At 38.8% G+C, this 19,093-nt stretch overlaps 1 protein-coding gene across 1 annotated transcript in view; it reads right to left on the reverse strand.

Moving 5' to 3' along the window:
* Positions 1–440: 440 nt before the first annotated feature.
* LOC139943762 (SEC14-like protein 5) overlaps positions 441–19,093 on the reverse strand; it is a 54,705-nt gene continuing 36,052 nt past the window's right edge. The window contains exons 7-14 of the mRNA XM_071940551.1: positions 15,773–15,962; positions 13,714–13,802; positions 11,889–11,959; positions 11,324–11,633; positions 10,789–10,926; positions 10,079–10,312; positions 9,100–9,275; positions 441–8,444 (exon numbers count right to left, since the gene is read on the reverse strand). Coding sequence (XP_071796652.1) covers positions 8,336–8,444; positions 9,100–9,275; positions 10,079–10,312; positions 10,789–10,926; positions 11,324–11,633; positions 11,889–11,959; positions 13,714–13,802; positions 15,773–15,962 — 1,317 coding nt within the window. The 3' untranslated portion in view covers positions 441–8,335. The remainder of the gene's footprint in view (positions 8,445–9,099; positions 9,276–10,078; positions 10,313–10,788; positions 10,927–11,323; positions 11,634–11,888; positions 11,960–13,713; positions 13,803–15,772; positions 15,963–19,093) is intronic.

Raw genomic sequence — 19,093 nt, forward strand, 5'->3', positions numbered from 1 at the left:
CCCCGGCCCTTCCCTCTTTTTTTCCTCGGCATAAAATTCTCTGTGTTTCTCAAAAGGTTAAGTTTCTCGTTTCTACTGTGTAAGCTTAGTATCCAGGAATGTTGTAAAAAACATTAACTGTGAGTGCAAAGCATTAGCGCTTGCGAGCGGTTAAGCCTGAGAAAGTGAAACCATGGTTACAAACATGTTTCTTTACTCTGCATTTCTGGGGGATCCCATGTGGTTTTATCTTCATATAAAATTGATCTTAATTCTTAAAAATAAACAAATAATGTAAAATTATAGAATTATAGGGGGGGAGGGGAGGTATTGTTGGCGGAAAAACTGGATTTCTGGTTAAAAATGGAGAAATCTCATCCCGAGAACACCCTCACTGACACCTCTCCCAATATACATAAGGTTTTTAAAAACAAAACTATGGTTTATTCAAATAATGACAAACTAACAAATGATGGTCATAACTTTTTTTACAATTATTTTTTATTTATTGCATAGATCTATTAAAGGGAACTACAGTTACCATACATCCAGGACATAAACTTTGACAATCCACCCTAAAACCCCTAAAATCACACCCCAACTCCTCCGTCAATGGGAGACCTGTAGGTACCTTTTTTGAGGCAGCACAAAGTACGAGGTATATCTATCATTCTCAGAAATGAGTGCATGCATGCTCAGGACTATGCCAACAACAGAAAAAATGACTCTGTACATGTATATATCTGCTGGCGCGAACAGTCCCCTAAAGCCTGGTTCATACTTCCTTCCAATGCGAATACAGTACAAATATTGCGAAAACAGTCATGTGACACCAACGTTTGTATCACATTCGCAGGAAGTATAAACCGGGCTTACATGTATGTCGCTCACATTACGTCATAGAACTGACAGGTTATACATTGTACGTTTCCTTTTACATTTTTGTTAATAGTTTTAATCCTGTTAAATTTTCCTGAAATGTGTAGAAACCTCTTTAAGACATCAGGATAGAAGATGTACTTATTTGTTTATCAATAGATTTAATACAGGGAATTTAAAATAAATGTGTGTATACACAAGTGTTTTCTGACTACAAAACTTTTTAGTACGAGGGTTCCTGGTTTAATCTGCAACTTGATAAGCACAGGAGAAGTTATGTTAAGCAACCATTTGTTGAAATAATGAAAGTACCAACTGTGTTTCTTAACAAGAACTTTTTAAAGGTTATGATTTTTGGTGGGTTATTACCAATCTGTGATCGTACCTTTAACTAAGCATTGCTTTAGTAAAACTGGGCCGAGGCTTCCACCAGATAATTTATCAGCTTCCTAAAAAACACTGTTTAAAAACAACAAATGTTTTTTTTTACAATATCAAGCTTACAACTTTTGACTTAATTTGCAGTTGTGAAAAAGTTGTGAAACAACAGCCTGTTATTTTAACTAAATTTAAATATTTGTAACATCTTATATTATATTACTTCCCTATCACCGTGGGTAACCATACACATCCAACCAGCGGAGACAGAGATTGACTAAACTTTAATGATGAAAAGTCTCAATTAGTGTACAACACTATACTTTACTGCTTTTGCAAAACGCCTTTTGCAAGTTAGATTTTATTAAAAAGTGGTAAACTGACTTGCTTAGTACCAACCTTCCGCCTAAATTTGAATTCAATTCGATTGAATTCAATTTGAATTCATCAGACTACACAGACAGCTGCTATGTCACACAAGTCGGGGGCTAGCATTTTCCAGCAAACTCCAGATGAGTCTGAATCATGTGATGTAGAAACTGTTCCGCTTGTTTGAAGAATTCAAATTGAAGCAAGAACTTGTGATCCAGCAAGTTATTGCACCACACTTAATTCAAATCTAACTCACAAAATGACTTCTTAGTTAAAGCCATTGAACCCTTTCGGTTATGGAAAAAAATAAAAGTACACAGATTTACTAATAACTTACAGGGTTTACAGAAAACAATGGTGAAAGACTTCTCTTGAAATATTAGTCCATGAAATGCTTTAACTTTTTGAGAAAACAGCAAAACAGTAAAAGTTCTCGTTAAGGAGAATCACGGATTTATTTTTAACACATGCCATGACACGGCGTAACGCGCGGAAACATGGGTGGGGTTTTCCGTTGTTTTCTCCCGACTCCGATGACCGATTGAGCCTAAATTTTCACAGGTTTGTTTTTCGATATAGAAGTTGTGGTACACAAAGTGTGGGCCTTTGACAACACTGTTTACCGAAAGGGTCCAATGGCTTTAAGAGTTTGTAGTGATTTTTCTTTTCATGTGTCGTAGAGACAGCTACAATGGCTCCCTGCGCTCACCGACTGAATACTGAATCGGGCTGCCTGCAGCCTCGGATACTACACAGAGTTTATTGACAACAACATTTTGTTTTCTCTCTCATGATTATAATCAACAATGTATTTATATTAGGCCTACATTCAAACATCCCCCCTGGATCTATAGTACAGTTTACATACCTCAGAACGAGAGTACTTTAATGTTAACAATAATTATTTGATATGTACAGAACTTGCCTTTATACCTGTAAACGTGAGGTCTATTTTCTAGGAATATCTGCAGAGATCAAAACCCCTAAAGCCAGATAAATACATTAGCTTTTAAAGAACAAAATAGATTTGTGCAATGTCATCTCTCGACTTTTTGTCTTTTCGTTTCTCCATCTATAATTACACACTGAAATGCAGCACATGTGTTAAAGGCAAAGCCGTGTGCTTCCAAGAAAGACTCTGCTAGGGTCAAAACCAGGGTCAGGCCATTAACTATTTTTTGCAAGAAAGAAAAAACTCTAACATTTTGCAGTCACAGTTTGATGTTGAAAGGGCGTCAATAATGAGATTGGTTCACATTTAAACCATGGACCTCTCTGAGTTGTGTTGATTCTGACATGAGCTGGCAGTGTAACGACTCAACATTTTACAAAATTAACAACACCAAGTATTGCTAAGCAGTAGAACTGGGTTACCTGAAAACATACTATGTAACTTATATGTTTGTGACTGGTCCTACAGGTATGCTACAATTGCTTGACAAATCAATCCAGCAATTTTTACCTTGTTGTACATAGCTCAATTCATAAAGCCTGTAGGTAGAAACGATCTTGCTTAACAGAAACAGGCTACCAGCCAACATTTTCTATATAGTTGACATTGCTCCGCCTGGTGCCCTACTAAATTTGTTGCTCAGGAAAGAAATTTGCTGTGAAGTATTTTCTGCTCTAAACAACTTTGTGAAAATGGGCCAAGGTTGATAAAACTTGCCGCAGATCAAACATTATAACATGTAGAGGTTATTCCATTCTACTACAAACCTCCTTTTCTGTGAGCTCGCTGTTATTATAACATGTGCATACAACATTGAGGTGACATTGTGTCTCAATAAAAGCCAAAATACATCACAAATCAACAACACGTTTTCTCGCTAGTATTCCCTATCAAAACCTAATCCTAATAACAATTTATCCTCCAGACCAATATAACCCATGGGTATGGAATAACAGAATATGAAAAAGTGTAAGAAATGAACTCAAAATTGCAACCGAAATAAACACACAACTCACACACTGTACACACAACACAATCCATCTGTATGAATTGCTATAAATATTAATGCATACAATCTGTACATTGGCATAGAGAAAAAAATTAAAGGAAAGTCACAGCACAGGCCTTAACCAAATCCTCAAATTATAATCAGTAGACTTACAGACAGTGTCAAGCATCTACCCTGTCTACTTCATGAGGCTCAAACCACAGCCTTCAAAACGTTGACACCTATCTCACCCAGTTCTTTCTTTTTACAACATCGAAATCCTTAACACATGGTTCTTAAAAACCTTTCTCAAAAATCTTCCTCTGATGAAACTTCTTTGAGAGTAGAGCCGAGGGTTAAATTGAAAATCTGTGCTGTGATTTCCATTTAAATCATCAAAGACACTTAAGGGTTAACAACGACAAGTTTCCCTTCACAAATATTATTGCATAAATGAAAACAACCCATGACCTTAAAGGCAAAGTATACCTTTGGTTTTTAAAACCGCTTGATTGTTTGAATCCTAAATAAATGTAGATTAACTAACCTGTGAAAATATCTTTGATTAAGCAGCATATAAACCAACTATACCAATACTGTACATTATCTTGATTCAAAGAGAGTGAGCCTACCAATGTGATGCCACCATTACCAGCGGATTTCACAGCTTAGCATGGAAGTTGTGCTCATGCGCATGCATACTCCATGTCACTAGGCATTCTTCGCTTGGTAAGCAGAGCCATCTAGGGCCATGGTGTGACATCGTGGTCAGAGTACCTGACTTATTAACAACTAACGACCCCAATCTTAATAGTGTAGTACAACAGTGCAGCAGTATCAGCAAAGACTTAAATATCCGTATTCAGAAAAGACCCCCCAAAGTACGTGTATTCAAAAATCGATAAGTGTTGTAATATGAGCATCTACAAATGGCATTTAATAATAATAGACTGTTGTACTTTAGAGTCCTTTACACTGAATAAGGTCCCATCTTGCTCTTCTTTACAAGTTCACCAAGTTGAAGTGAAAAAGGTATCCAACTTAATATTGAATGATCATCTTGTGGAAAAAATCATGGCCGAGTTGATCTTACATCTAATACACCATTAAGAGGAAAACCAAGTTAAATCATACGAGGTCATTCAATATTACTAGAACTCATAACACACACAGTTTTTAACTACTAAATCTCTTCACAACATGCAGGGCTAAATTTCATGGTTCTGCTTACCGGAAGCAATGAATCAGCACTTATGTAAGCATGGAATTCAGCGATTACATCAAGCATATTTCATGTGTAAGAAGGGAAGTTTAGCTTGGCATTCTTCGCTTACACGGCTGCACATAACTTTGACGCTTGCACAGTCAGAAAATGCTGATAGCAAGCACAGAATTCGGTGTTAAGCAGAGCAATGAAAGTGGGCCCTGATCAACGTTCTGATGCTACCATCTACGTACACCTAGAGTATTCAACACACAAATGAATGGAAGACAACGTTGGGTTTTACCTTATATTATCAATAGTAATAAAAAAAGTGCTTTAAACAGAATTTACACGATCCACTGAAATCACAGTGACAGCAAGTGATCCTGTTGCTATCACTCGCCACGAAACCTAGCTCTTTTTAAGAAAAAAATAATTAATCACATTTCATTGTATGAATGAGACTGTTCATTGGATTTGACATAGTCAGTTGCATACAAGGGAAGCTGTCACATTTCACTAAACTTTTTTCTGGGACCACTGGAGAGTCTGAACCTTTTCCGAACATTGAGTGGCCATCTTTGGTTTTTTTAGAGATATGAAACTTCTTTAGATCTGAACGATGACCTTTGTTAACGCCATGGTTTGAGACCTCTTTGTTGAAAGCACTGGGCTTCAAAAGTTCCCCACAGAGCTAAAGTTAACCAAAGCAATGATTTTGGAAGAGGACCCATTGGAAGTAAAACTAATAACTAGAGCGTCAATAGATGTGTGTAATAATAATGTTAAAATCTGTCAGAAAACATCCCAAAAATGGATGATGGATGACAATAAACTTTTAGAGTACCTCGATGAATGATTCATTAATTAACTACCACTTGCACTTTTTTTCACGAAAAGTGCAATCAGATAGCAAATACTTAAAAGCTAATAACGGTTAACACTTTTATTAAACCACAAGCAGCTAACTTTATAGTCCAGCTAAGCACCTTTCATTGAGTTATTTTAGCTAGGTTATATTTAAGCTTAGCTGTAAAATGAAATTAAAAGCCAATGTGTTAGAGCTGCTGAAGCAGAAAATGTTGTATATAAGTTTCACCAAGCAAAAAAGTTCATGAAGGAACCAGTCACCATTGTTACAATGTATGACATGGTAGTTTGACTGGTAACCTCTTAGCTAAAATTGTCCCTGCATAATAGCAGCTCCTAGAAAGTGGACCCCTAGTAACTTGATATATGTTTAGGCCGAGTCACACTGCAGCGATAATGAAAACGTTGACTATCACGACGCAAAGAGAATGCATTAAATAAAAAAATAATTTGGGGGGCTAATCATCCTTACTCGCAGCTAAGAGGTGAATTGCAAAAAACGCGGCTACATGTTCGAGAAGCAGGCATGCAAGGGAGCCTTTGGCAAAAGTGTTTGATTTTTCCCGAGGGAGGAAAACCGGATGGTCATGAAAACCCTTGACGCACGGCAGAGAACCAACGCACATAAGGCCCTGGCCGCGAATCAAACCGGGGTCACCTTGGTGTGAGGACGAGCGCTTTACGCACAAGCCCACCATGCCACCCATCTATTGGTTGAATTAGCGTGTGTGTATTCTGCGTGGAGCAATTCAACCAATAGAATGCGTAATCTTTGCGCCATGATTGTTATCGTTTTCGTTATCGCTGCAGTGTGACTCGCCTTTAGCCACACACTGAAAATTAGTTTTACCACACACAATAGAATGTCAACACATGATACATGATTGATTCGTTCTCGTTGGTAGCAATACATAATAATGCCCTGAGAACTACTGGATAGTATGTACACTACACAATCATTTCAATTAATAATTGCAATTCAAAACAACAGACTAGAACCCCCTTTGTCTCAAACAAATTCCATTTACTGCACGGAGGAATATAGGGTTCGTACAATAGACCAATCAGAATCGACCACTCGGAATCTCAGCTAGGCGCAAATTTGTTGAAATCCCACAAAGTGTAAGCAAGCTGCCACCATCAGGAGAGCTTCACAGCGTATTTTTGTTGATGGTGGTGCAAGTACACTGGGTTCATCGAGGGGCAAAACCCTACATGCCCATCTTGCGTAAGTGCATTTTTGCAAAGCAGTTGGTATAGTGGGAGTGTCTTTAGTGAAAAGGTATTTAACTGTCACAAATTTGTAGGCAGTGATTTTTTTTTCTGATTTGGAAAGTTTAAAATGGTCATTTTCTTACACATCATGATTCAGTTCACACTGATCATTATGGGAAAGCTCCATTAAAGAATTTCAGAGTTTTGAAAAATTCCAAAGTATACATCCTTTTTGGTGAGTGGGTGAGTTTACATTGAGTTACTTAGGTCATAAAACCTATTGGATGAGCAGTTTAATCTGCCTGGGGCAGTCAGCAGGCCTACTAGTTTGTACATGATCCAATTAAGTCCACTGTTTAGAAAAGGAATCACATGGAGATAACAGGTGTGAGTTGCCTGATGAAAAAGGATGTGTTGTATGAGCCTCTTTCTTTAATAGAGCTTTCCAGTAATGTGTAGAATATAAACCACGTTTCAGGAAGGCGGTTTGAACTTCACAAGAGGTCTCCGTATACTGTGGGATAGTTTACAAGCGCTCGGTTCTCACGTTCCAATTTGCTCTACCGTCTTGTGTGAACTTTACTTTGATTGTGCTATACATAATGGTGGGATAAGAAGGTATTATTGGACCAACACTCCACCAGGTAATGTAGTATTATAAATTTAGTCTATGGGTGTCGACTTTAAAGGCGTTGAACTTGTTTGACCTCACCAATCATGACCCCCAGTAGAGGAGAAGGTCATATCCGAATCAAGCGTCTTTGGCTCTGACTGCTGGCTGTAGCAACAACCTTGAAGAACAGTCCTTTTAAGCGATCCTGCGGTAGTCACTGCCGATGCCATAGTTTGGCCAATGACTTCTGGCTGGCTTGTTACGTTATGATGAGGTTGTAGTTGCAGCTACTGGCAAGCGTTGAGCTTTTAGGAAATATCTTTGGCATACAGTCCTGATAGCAAGAATGTAAACTCAGTACTAAGATGATTCATGAAGTGTTACATCTATACATTGGGTGCCTCCAAACACAGAGAAAGGCCCAACTACACTCTAGCATTTTTTGCCAGGTAGATAGCATAGACATTTTAGACTGCCGACATGAAACACCAGTAGCCACAATATTCACTACGATCATGTTGCCACAATGTTCGGGTACTGAGGTTATTGTCGGACTGAAACACACATAGAAAGCGGCAGTAGTACGCATACACACACATATACAAAATCCTGTGTTTAGATTCACAGCACATGTTCATCGTGACGTTCTCAATCCAGGGGGGAATGCCCTGCTCCTCCAAGTCAAACTTTTTTCAAGGGGGTGGGAAATCACTCCGAATGAAGGTGGAGTGTCCGATATCGGTCCAAGAGGATGAACAGTGAACAGTTTGCTTGGTTATAAACGGGGGTAGTTCTGAGGGTATTGACAGCGTTTTGAAGTGTGCTATGTTTTCATAGGAACAGTTTTTTTCTTTAAAAGAGCTAAGAATCGTGGCGATGTGGTTGTCACCGGGACACCTGGGAGCTTGAGGCGCTGGCCTTGCTGGAGCCAGTGCTACTGATGCTCAGTGCTGAAAAACCGCTGTGGCCAGATTTCAAGCTGCTCATCGAGCCCCTGTCAAGGAAAGGAAAAAACCAAACATGAAAGTGTTTTTTGTTTGCGTTGATAACTGTTTTCCCTGACACTATTGGTAATTTTCAAAGACCAGTCTTCTCACCTGGTGTTTCTCAACATATGCATGATAAAACAAACCAGTGGAAATATGAGCTCAATGTCGAAGTTGCAAGAGAATAATGGAAGAAAAAAGGCCCTTGTTGCACAAATTTTACTGTGCTTTCAGATGCTTGATTTTGAGACCTCAAAATCAAAAACGAGGTCTCGAAATCAAATTCAAACATTTTAGTGAGAAATTACTTCTTTCTCAAAAACCATGTTACTACAGAGGGAGCTGTTTCTCACAATGTTTTATACTATCAAAGGCTCTCCTTTACATGTTACCTGCATATAAGTTTAATTGGATTTGGACCTTTTTTGTCTGATCTTTTATTTATTGTTTGGGAACGGGAGCTGAACAAAATCACAACCCACCATTTTTCCCGACTCACCTAATGGATTATCGGGTTATTTGCACAGGTTTGTTATTTCCTGCTATGGTTGATACCCAAAAACATGAACACTGTCTGTGACAGTGTGACTATATTGCAAGCTCTACCATTCCCGTATAACACCTTTAAATCAAGTTCAAAATGAGGAGAAACTGTCAACCCACCTGAAATCCTCGTGGGATAAGACTTCGTAGTAGTACATGACCTTTGACTTATGGTGGTGGTGATGTCCCTTGCCTTGTTGATGGGCCTTCGCCTGGTCTGCTTTGGTCTGATTAGCATTGCTGTAAAACTTCCATTGCAGGATATACCATCCTGTCGCCTGACACACGTGAGTACCCTAGATGAAGGAATCACAGACAATGGAATTTAAGGCATTGCATGGTGAGGTATCAATGTATATTTCGCTTGTGGTAACACCATGTGTATAAGTAGGATTTGAAACTTTACATGGTGGAAATATAACTAAGAGAGGTTTGCGGTAACACCATGTGAACATCACTTATTGAGTAGTGTTGGTTCTGAAAAGAACTGGGGGTTAACGAGTCAACGTTTCCATCAGTATGCTCTGATCGTCTTCTAACTTTTAACCATGTGTATATCTACTTGCTAGGTAGATTATGCTCTTTTGAGAACTTGTCTTGCTACATGTATGTTTTCTACTGCCGCAGAGTAGGTTTGTTGTTTAGAATTCAAGAGACTTCTCTATACGCTTGTCGATATGATATTATCAACAATCCTGATATAACTTCTTGAACGATTACATTTCGTCTTGATTTTTTTTAAATCAAATTATTGGTAAAAAAACAGTAAACAATATCATGTAATATCGCGATATTTTTTTAACGATATATCGTGGGTTAAAAAAAGCAAAATCGCCCGAGCTTACTTCTCTACTACAACGGAGTAGATTTTCAGAATTCGGGAGACTTCTCAATTCTGAATGAACAACTTCACCAACCAAACCGCTTTTACCCAACTACCTGGTTACAGTACAAGACTTGATTGGCACCCTGCCACAGCCCCAAGAAAAACGCACCTTACAGGGTGCTGATAGCCAAAACCATTTGATAAACAGCACTTTAAAAATTAGGACCGGAACATAACCTCAATAGCATACTATAAAAAAAAAAGGTAACCAACCTGTATGCTAGCTCCAGCCCTGCAAACCAGCGGAAGCTCCACCTGCCTGAAGTCTACCCCACACACCATGGACTTATCAATGACCACGGTATTGGTCAGTCCCATGGGACCCATGGGCTCCTTGTGGACGGTCAGCGGATGTCTGGACATCAGGACTGAGAAGACCACGTCCCCTCGTAGGATGTCAAAATCCCAGGTCAGAACTTGGTGCATGTCCGTTATGTGGACCACAACCTAACCAGAAAATACAAGTAGGATTTGAAACTTTGCATGGTGGAAATGTTTGCGGTGTTACCATGTAATGACTATCTCTAAAGAGTTGGGTTGGTCCTCAAAAGAACCGTTGGTTTTAACTCAAGAAAGTACAAGTCATTTAGATAGATTCAAATCCGGTTGCAACTTTTGGTGACACTTGGTGGCTGTTGTAGTAACAGCAATCATAATAATTTGGGAGAATAATCATGTGTACTAAGAAACTAAACTGCAAAGGACATAGCTATAGCATATTCAAGCTGCTGGCATGCAGAGGCGCGTTTACGTTGGCGGCCTCCCTCTTTTGTCAATATTATACAATACTTGCACTGATGTGATGTAAAAGAATGACTGGATATATAATACAAAACATAATATTATTTTTGAATTGGAAAAAAAAAATTGAAAAAAAAAAAAAAAAAAAAATGAGAGAATTAAATGATGGTGAAATATCCTACCTCTTGAGGGAGCCCTTTCTGCAGCGTTGCAGACTTGTAGATAGTCTCTGAGCAGAGTGGTAGCTCATCTGGATTCTGAAGATCCTCCATGGAGCGGTAACACGTCTTTGGGATCAGACCACCCTCTGGGATATCACACTGTTACGATAGAGGTAAGGTACACCATTGTTTAGTACATATGTGGAAATTACTACGTTATTGACCGCTGGACTAGAATTGTAGGTGATGAATGGAATCAAGAAGGATTCAATATCACTTAGCTGCTTATTTGCACGTTGCCACCTACTCCTAGGGCTGAAACAGGGTTACCCCCTTCACAGTCCATATAGATCCAGACATGGATATCATCCACTAGGAGACTGGCTGGTAGAGCAGAATTGCAATAACTTCCCAACTTTTGAAAAAGCAATTTACTAAGTGGCAAACGTGTCATACCGGGATTCGAATCCACACTCTGCTGCAGACAAACACCAGAGTTTGGGTTCGATGAGCTAGACTGCTCAACCATGGTTATTAAAGCAGCACCAATACTCACAAAGCAATCCCCTCCCAGGAAGTCAGGAATATACTGTTGTTCAATATGGTCCGGCAGACCACCAACATGCTCCATGTAATTCTTGCCCCCGTAGATCAAGAACTTCTGCCTCGTGTTCTCGTCGATGAAGGGGGACACCAGGGTCCAGATGACGGGGAAGACCCTCGGGGCTCGGACGATGAGAAGCTTGCCCATCGTTTCAGGATAGTTGGCTTCCACCACTTCTATCATGCGGAGGAGAGCCTTGACGCCTGGTCGCCACAGATGGCGCATGGAAAGACCCTCGCAATCCACTAGGCAAGTCCACGAACTGCGGTGGAAAAAGATAAGATTTAGACAAGCACAAACACACATGCCCTGTGTTGCAGTCACTCTGTGGGCACTCCGAAGGAAACTCGTATTCTTCAACACTATCAAAAACACAGTGTGGGTGTTTGAAAGTCCACAAAGTGTTTCAAGTTCCTTTTAATATGTGGACAACTTTTGTTCCACGCTTCATAGTTAAGTCTATCTAATGTTTGTGCCCATCTTCCAAGAGGTTTGGCACCGAACACATTACTCATACCTGATTGGTCGACCAGCTTTCTTTGTGGCTTCTTCTGTTCTCCTCATGCCTTCCTCATTGATTGACAAGACCTAGACAACGAGGACAAACAAGAGCAACCAACCTCCAGTAAGTATAAACACTGGAGACAAGTCTCATCTTGTGGAATACAGATTATATTCTGTATAATTATATTTTATAGAAAAACAAAACGAAAAAAAACCTTATTTGTTATTTTTTCAATTTTTTTAAACCAATCACACAAATAAAAACGCAAAAAGTCTGTAGCCCTCCTAACTCTTTCACCACGGTAGCTTTCAATAAAATGTCAGCAGAAATCACATGAAACAGAAAACCTAAGTTCTAAGATAAGAAATTGAAATGTTAAAATACTACACTGGAAAATTGCAAACACGACATTTACTATGACCTCTTTATGTGAATGAAAGTAGGTCAAACAACGGCCCGCTCTAGGCATTTTGGTACAAGCCCCTTGTGGCTGCTATGGTCTCTTAAGAGTTAATATTCAAACTCTTAAGGGTCGAATTCAGTAGGGAAAGAGTTCTAAACAAATTGCCCAGCGACTCCGCAATCCTTACAGTTGAAAATAAAAAGGAAAACGTCTCAACAATTTACAGCTCATAAAATATATATATTTAATTAGAGCAACATCTGTTCTGTCAAAACCTCATATTACAAAAATGATACCCCTACTCCATCGTGATCAAATGGCTCATGACAATACTCAACTGTACGAGTTCCTTCCTATAACCCTAACCAGCTCTTTTGTTCACCTCTAGCAACTACAATATTTTTCATTTTTCACACTTGATACATTCATGTATGTCAACATCAATCAATATAAAGTGTCACAACATTGCTCAGTTAAACATACACTGTAACTTGTATAAGTGAAAACTTAAAGGAACACGTTGCCTCGGATCGGACGAGTTGGTCTATAAAAAGCGTTTGTAACTGTTTGTTATGAAATGCATATGGTTTTGGGGTTAGAAAGATCTTTTAAAAGTAGAATACAGTGATCCACACACATTTGCCTCGAAAGTGCACAGTTTTCCTGTTACTTTGAGAACTAACACGGTCAGCCATTTATGGGAGTCAAGAATTGACTCCCATAATGTCCGACCGTGTTTGTCGACGAGGTAAAAGGAAAACCGTGCAATTTTGAGGCATGTTTGTGTGGATCATTGTATTCTACTTTTAAAACATCTTTCTACACATATGCATTTTATAACAAACCGTTACAAACGCTTTTCAAAGACCAACTCGACCAATCCAAGGCAACATGTTCCTTTAATTTGGTTATTCAATACAATGGGTTTTTATATAGTGCCATTTAATTTAGACCACAGCACTTTGAGCATGTAAGTAGATAATAAATATGTGACATTAACATGTAGGAAAAACGAAAAGGAAATCCTTTTTCTTCCCTTCCCTATAAGGACAAAGACATACCTATAAGAATACAAGGAAAACGGTACTGCATGTACACAAAACAAATGGGGACACAGATAGCATCATATGCATAATATAATAAAATGCAAAAAATAGTTAATGGCCTGACGTTTCAACCCTAGTCTTTCTCAAAGGCTAATATAGTATCTTGTCACAAACTCATCCCAAGGTGTTATTCCCCCTCCAGCTAGTCAAGCGACGAAAAAATATCATTCATCGCAGAAATTTGCTTAGCCGGTCCCCCACAATAAACAGCCACAGAAACATATTGACTTCAGCTGGTAGTCTGTCTCTACATGTACAAAACATGAACGTAATGAAACACAGCTAAAGCCCCCCTGGTGCACTTAACCTAATTGTATTCACTACTCACATGTCTTAGGATAGCCTCTTCTCCAGCCGCTTTGATCAAACCTTTCACATCCATCTGACCGAGCCGTACAATGTAGAGGGGCCGCCCATCTGAAAGAATCAAGATTGATGCATTGAATCTGGATTTGACGTATTGGGTGGAAAAGGGTTGATGGCAGCAGGCCTTAAATTTGGTTCTTGAAGGAGCAAAGCAGTTTTCTTCTGTTAGGGGTACTTCTATGAGGAAAATGTCAATTTGTATTGGAGCTTTGCAAAGGGCACCACAGCAAAAGCACCAGGGCACCACAGCAAAAGCACAGGTTACCGCAACTCGGATGGAATTTAGGCCCGATGGGATGAAATGAATACGAATGTAATTTGAAATGAATTGAAACCTGAAATAGGGCCCAATATCATGAAGCCCACAAGCAGCAAATACTGCTTGGCAAATTTCTTTTGCCAAGCAATAAATTGAGAGGGGCACCCGTGGTTACATTGTTACCATGTAACCTTTATGGAATTCTGGGGCTCGTTAACGCTTTCTGCTATTAAAGCAAGATTTGTCTGTGCTTAGCTAGTTTTTATGCTCACAGACTTGATGAAACCGGGACCAGGACTGCTTTTGCAAACAGCGCAACCGGTTGCCTCTACTAGTTTACTATAAAAAAAGCACATCATGTGATAAAAAGGCCTTTATGACTTTAATGAGATTTGCAATTGATCATAAAAATTCTCAACATGTCAAATCAATAAATCATTTTGAAAGCGCTATCTCAGATTCATTCCAGTCGTCGGAGTAACATGAGTTATGATGCAATCTCGGTCTCAAGGCCTTGTCACACAAGGCAATTTTAAAGGAACACGTTGCCTGGGATCGGTCGAGTTGGTCTTTGAAAAGCATTTGTAACCGTTTGTTATAAAATGCATATGGTTAGAAAGATTATTTAAAAGTAGAATACAATGATCAACACAAATTAGCCTCGAAATTGCATGGATTTCGTTTTACTGTACGTTGACTCCCATTAATGGACGACCGTGGTAGTTGACGAGGTAAAAGGAAAACCACGCAATTTCGAGTGATACTTGTGTGGATGATTATATTCTACTTTTAAAATATCTTTCTAATCATGTGCATTTTATAAAAACGGTTACAAACGCTTTTCAAAGACCAACTCAACCGATCCAAGGCATTGTGTTCCTTTAGGTGGCAGCTTACATGTAGATATGCAACCATCTGAACCCAATTTCATAAAGCTGCTTAGCCGCTGACTTAGTGCTTACTGTGCGATTTCCATTTTATAGAGCTGCTAACCGTAAGCACACGAAAAGGCATGCTAACCTTCCGGTGCTTACCACACAAAATAAATGACGTCACAATGCAAATCTGCCCAATTTTTCTGCTAACCTGTAGAATACGATTACACCTTAGCAAATTTTTCTGCTACACTAAGGACAAAAATTTGCCTACCGTTAAGCAGCGCTATGAAATTGGGCCCTGCACTGTATGCACAAAGAACACTTCAGCAACACAAGAGGGCAGTCTTCTAGCTGTAACCCAACTATCCCCAAGAAGACAATGAGAAAGCTTGAATATTTTCCACAAGACCACAGGGCTTGTAGCTCAAAATGTTTACTGGACCAGACTTTTTTTTATCAGACCAGAATCTTCAGAAGAAAGAACTGTCCAAAGAGTTTAACATGCAAGTTTTTATTTTATTTGAATAAGCATCAGGAGAAGATTATCTCACTTATGGATGGATAAGTATAATTTGATAATCAACAGAATTGTAATTACCAAATTTAAAGTCAACATTTGAACATCATTTCTTTCCGTTAAAGACATCACAAAGAGAGATATTATCATCCAATTGAAAAACATGAGACTGCTGAACTTGTTGGTTTATGAGATCACTGGCCTGGGGCTTAAATCACTGGCCTCGGGCCTGCAGTCCAGTGTCAAATTCAAGCCCTGAAAATGTTTTTGTTTGTTTTACTGGAGTTTGCCTCAAACTGGCTGCCAGTAAACTGCCTCAAGTGACATGGCCTTTATCCGACACAAGAGGGCCTGTTTGAGTACATACCACTGTCATGGTAGTGCCATCCCCCTGCAAATGACACGAGTAGAATCTCCGGTGGCACCCATGTACTGAGTATCTTATCCACCTGATGTTGTTTCCTCCAGGCCAGGGAGGCGGTGATCATCTCGTGGGCCTTCTCTGTGTTGAAGTCTCTCGCTCTCAGGAAACGAAGCAGATGCATGTCCTTAGGCATCTGGAGAGAAGAGGAGAGGGGGAGGGTAAAATGACAGGGAAAAAAAGATAGTGTGACTTTGGTTCCTCATCAATACTTAATGTATACGTCATGTTGTCGGTAACATGAGGCTGAGAAATGGGAACATGAACACTCTTGGTGTAAACACGGTAAAGGGTGCATCTACATCCATTAGCTTGGTAGAATGTCTGAATTTAGCTAGACATTGGGACCACGGCCAAATTTCAAATCACTTAAAAATTGTCTGCTTAGCAAAAAGGAGCAGGATACCAGTCTTTAATTTTGCATGTGACATGGTATTTTGGCTGCGGTAACCTTATGCTGTTAAGCATAATCATGTTAGGCTTAGCTACTTTTTTGCTCTTGAGCAGCTCTCTAAAATTAAGCCCATACCAGGGCAGTGGAACTCATGGCCCTTTATGTGATTCTAGGTCATAAATTGATCTTTAGTTAATCCCATAAACATCTCGAGGAAATTAAAAATGACAAAATCTGGGCCCAATTGTATAGAGCTGCTTTTAAAAGCACAAAAAGGTAATCTACATCACTGTTGCTATGGCGAACATATTATTATCCTCTTCAAATTGCCTGAATTTTACATTTGAACCCCCCCCCTCCCTTTCGGTTTAGTGGCAGATGAAAATCACAGAAATTTGCTCTGCAGTATTTTCTGATTAACAGCATTATAAATTGGGTCATGGTCATCTTTGTGTTAGTAAGTGCAATTTACATGTTTTATAGAATGTACGTACACAGTACGATGCAAAGTATGGTACTTGTAAGCTTTAAAGCCAGTGGACACTTTCGGTAATCAATATTGTCCAAGGCCCACACTTCGTGTATCACAACTTACATATAAAATAACAAACCTGTGAAAATTTAGGCTCAATCGGTCATCAGAGTCAAGGAGGAAATAACAAGAAAACCCACCCTTGTTTCTGCACGTTTCGCCGTGTCATGACATGTGTTTACTATAAATCCGTAATTCTGGATGTCAAGAATTGATAATTGTTTTAATGTTTTTTCAAAAAGTAAAGCATTTCATGGAATAATATTTCAAGAGAAGTCTTTTACCATTACCTTCTGTAAACCCTGTAAGTTATTTGTAAATCTGTGATTTATTTATTTATTTTTTTTTTCTGTTCCGCAAGTTTTTTTATGATCCACCATACAAATATTGAGCAATGGCCTTGTGATTTGGACGTGTCGCGTGTCATGTTCCAAGGTGTGGGAAACCGATAAACCGTGGCCTTCACATCAGGCATTATATTAAGATCCACCTCCACAGACTTAAAGATCCTTCCGCGACACGTCCAAATCACAAGGCCATTGCTCAATATTTGTATGGTGGATCATCGTCATCCAGCTGCCCTCATAGAGGTAAATCAATGACGAAACAATCAAAACGCACAGGTTTGTACGTGCCGCGCACAGGATTGGCCAATGAGCGGCTGCTTTTGTGTGTGTGTGTTCAGGCGTGCTAGAGGACGGAAATGAAGTAAATGTAGTTTTCCTTTAACTAGCCATTCTTATTTACCAGAATGTATAGTGCTTTAACATTCATGTTCTATTTATGAGGCTTAGGAAACAGCTTGGCTCCAGGCAATGCCCTAAAAATTGGCTTTAACTCAATCAATGTTTGTGTGCTGTTCACCACAACTGGGGATTTTATTAAATTATGCGCTCACTACTTCCCAACTTCCTTATTCTTATGATATTCATCACAGTAGTGTGGGGGAGGTTTTCATCCAATTTAAAAGACAAACATTTGAAATTATGGCTTCTCTCTCCTCAATTTGTTTCTTAAATGTTTTTGTTTTTTTGAAGGTGTTTTATTAAAGGTATTATACAGGATTGGTAAAAATAAAACAACTATTGTCTTTTATTTCTTTTGGTTGTGAAGCGCAGGATTCTCCGAAAAGAGAATTTTTAATAATAATTATTGTCTTATCATGTAAACTTGTACATATATTTTTGATGTAATTTTATTGTAAACCAAATGCCATTAGTCTATGACTTTTTATTTGGTCTTGTATTTTTATATGAAAATAAACAAATATTGAATTGAATTGAATTGAACTTAATCACTGTGCTACACAAGAACCCAATAAAGGAAGACAAGAAAGGAAATGTCACGTTTAAGATGTGGGAGGAAAACCCCAGAGAATTATTCCACGGGAAAACCCACCAGTCGGGTAAGGGTCTGGAAATCTAATCCACACAGTGCCCCAGCGTGATTTGAAACCGGGTCCTAGAGATGGAAGGTGCGGAAAGATAACACTACGCAAACTTGACTACCCAATGACTATGAAGTTCATACTCGAAGTGGCACTTTGGTGCTACAGTGAGACGTGTTTTTAAATGGCTTATTATTTTTATCATTTCCATGTTATATTATTAAACAAAGTGCATCTTTAGAAGAATTGTTCAATTATTTTCCAGGAAACCACAAGCACAGGTCCTTCAATTTAATCTATGTTTGGTTTTCAATTGAACCATAGAAATAAATGCACTTTTACAACATATGCAGAAATCCATTGGAAACAAAAAACTATAAATATGCAGTTGACTGTTTTTGTACACAATACACAGGCCGGCAAGATTCTCATTGTTTATTTATTTATATGCAGAATAGCACAAACCCACTACTCTTTTAACAAAAGCCCTAAGCTGCACTCGGAAAGTTCCTCCACTCTTTCTTCTTTTGTAATGAGATAAGCCACACTTCAAAGGGACTTGATTTTATGAGAGATACAGGAATAGTGCTTCAAGCCATCAGACAATGATGGACAATAAGATGTAAATATATTTGCATTGCCAGAACAATGTATTTTCCACAGTCAAATCTACGTTTAAAGCCATTGGACCCTTTCGGTACAGAAAAAAAAGAAAAAAAGTTCACAGATTTACAAATAATTAACAGGGTTTACAGAAGGTAATGGTGAAAGACTTCTCTTGAAATATTAGTCCATGAAATGCTTTACTTTTTGAGAAAACGGTAAAACAATATAAATTCTCGTTAGCGAGAATTACGGATTTGTTATAAACACATGTCATGACACGGCGAAACGCGCGAAAACAGGAGTGGGTTTTCCGGCTATTTTCTCCCGACTCCGATGTCCGATTGAGCC

Source organism: Asterias amurensis, chromosome 11, assembly GCF_032118995.1.
Source record: "Asterias amurensis chromosome 11, ASM3211899v1".
Lineage (NCBI taxonomy): Eukaryota > Metazoa > Echinodermata > Asteroidea > Forcipulatida > Asteriidae > Asterias > Asterias amurensis.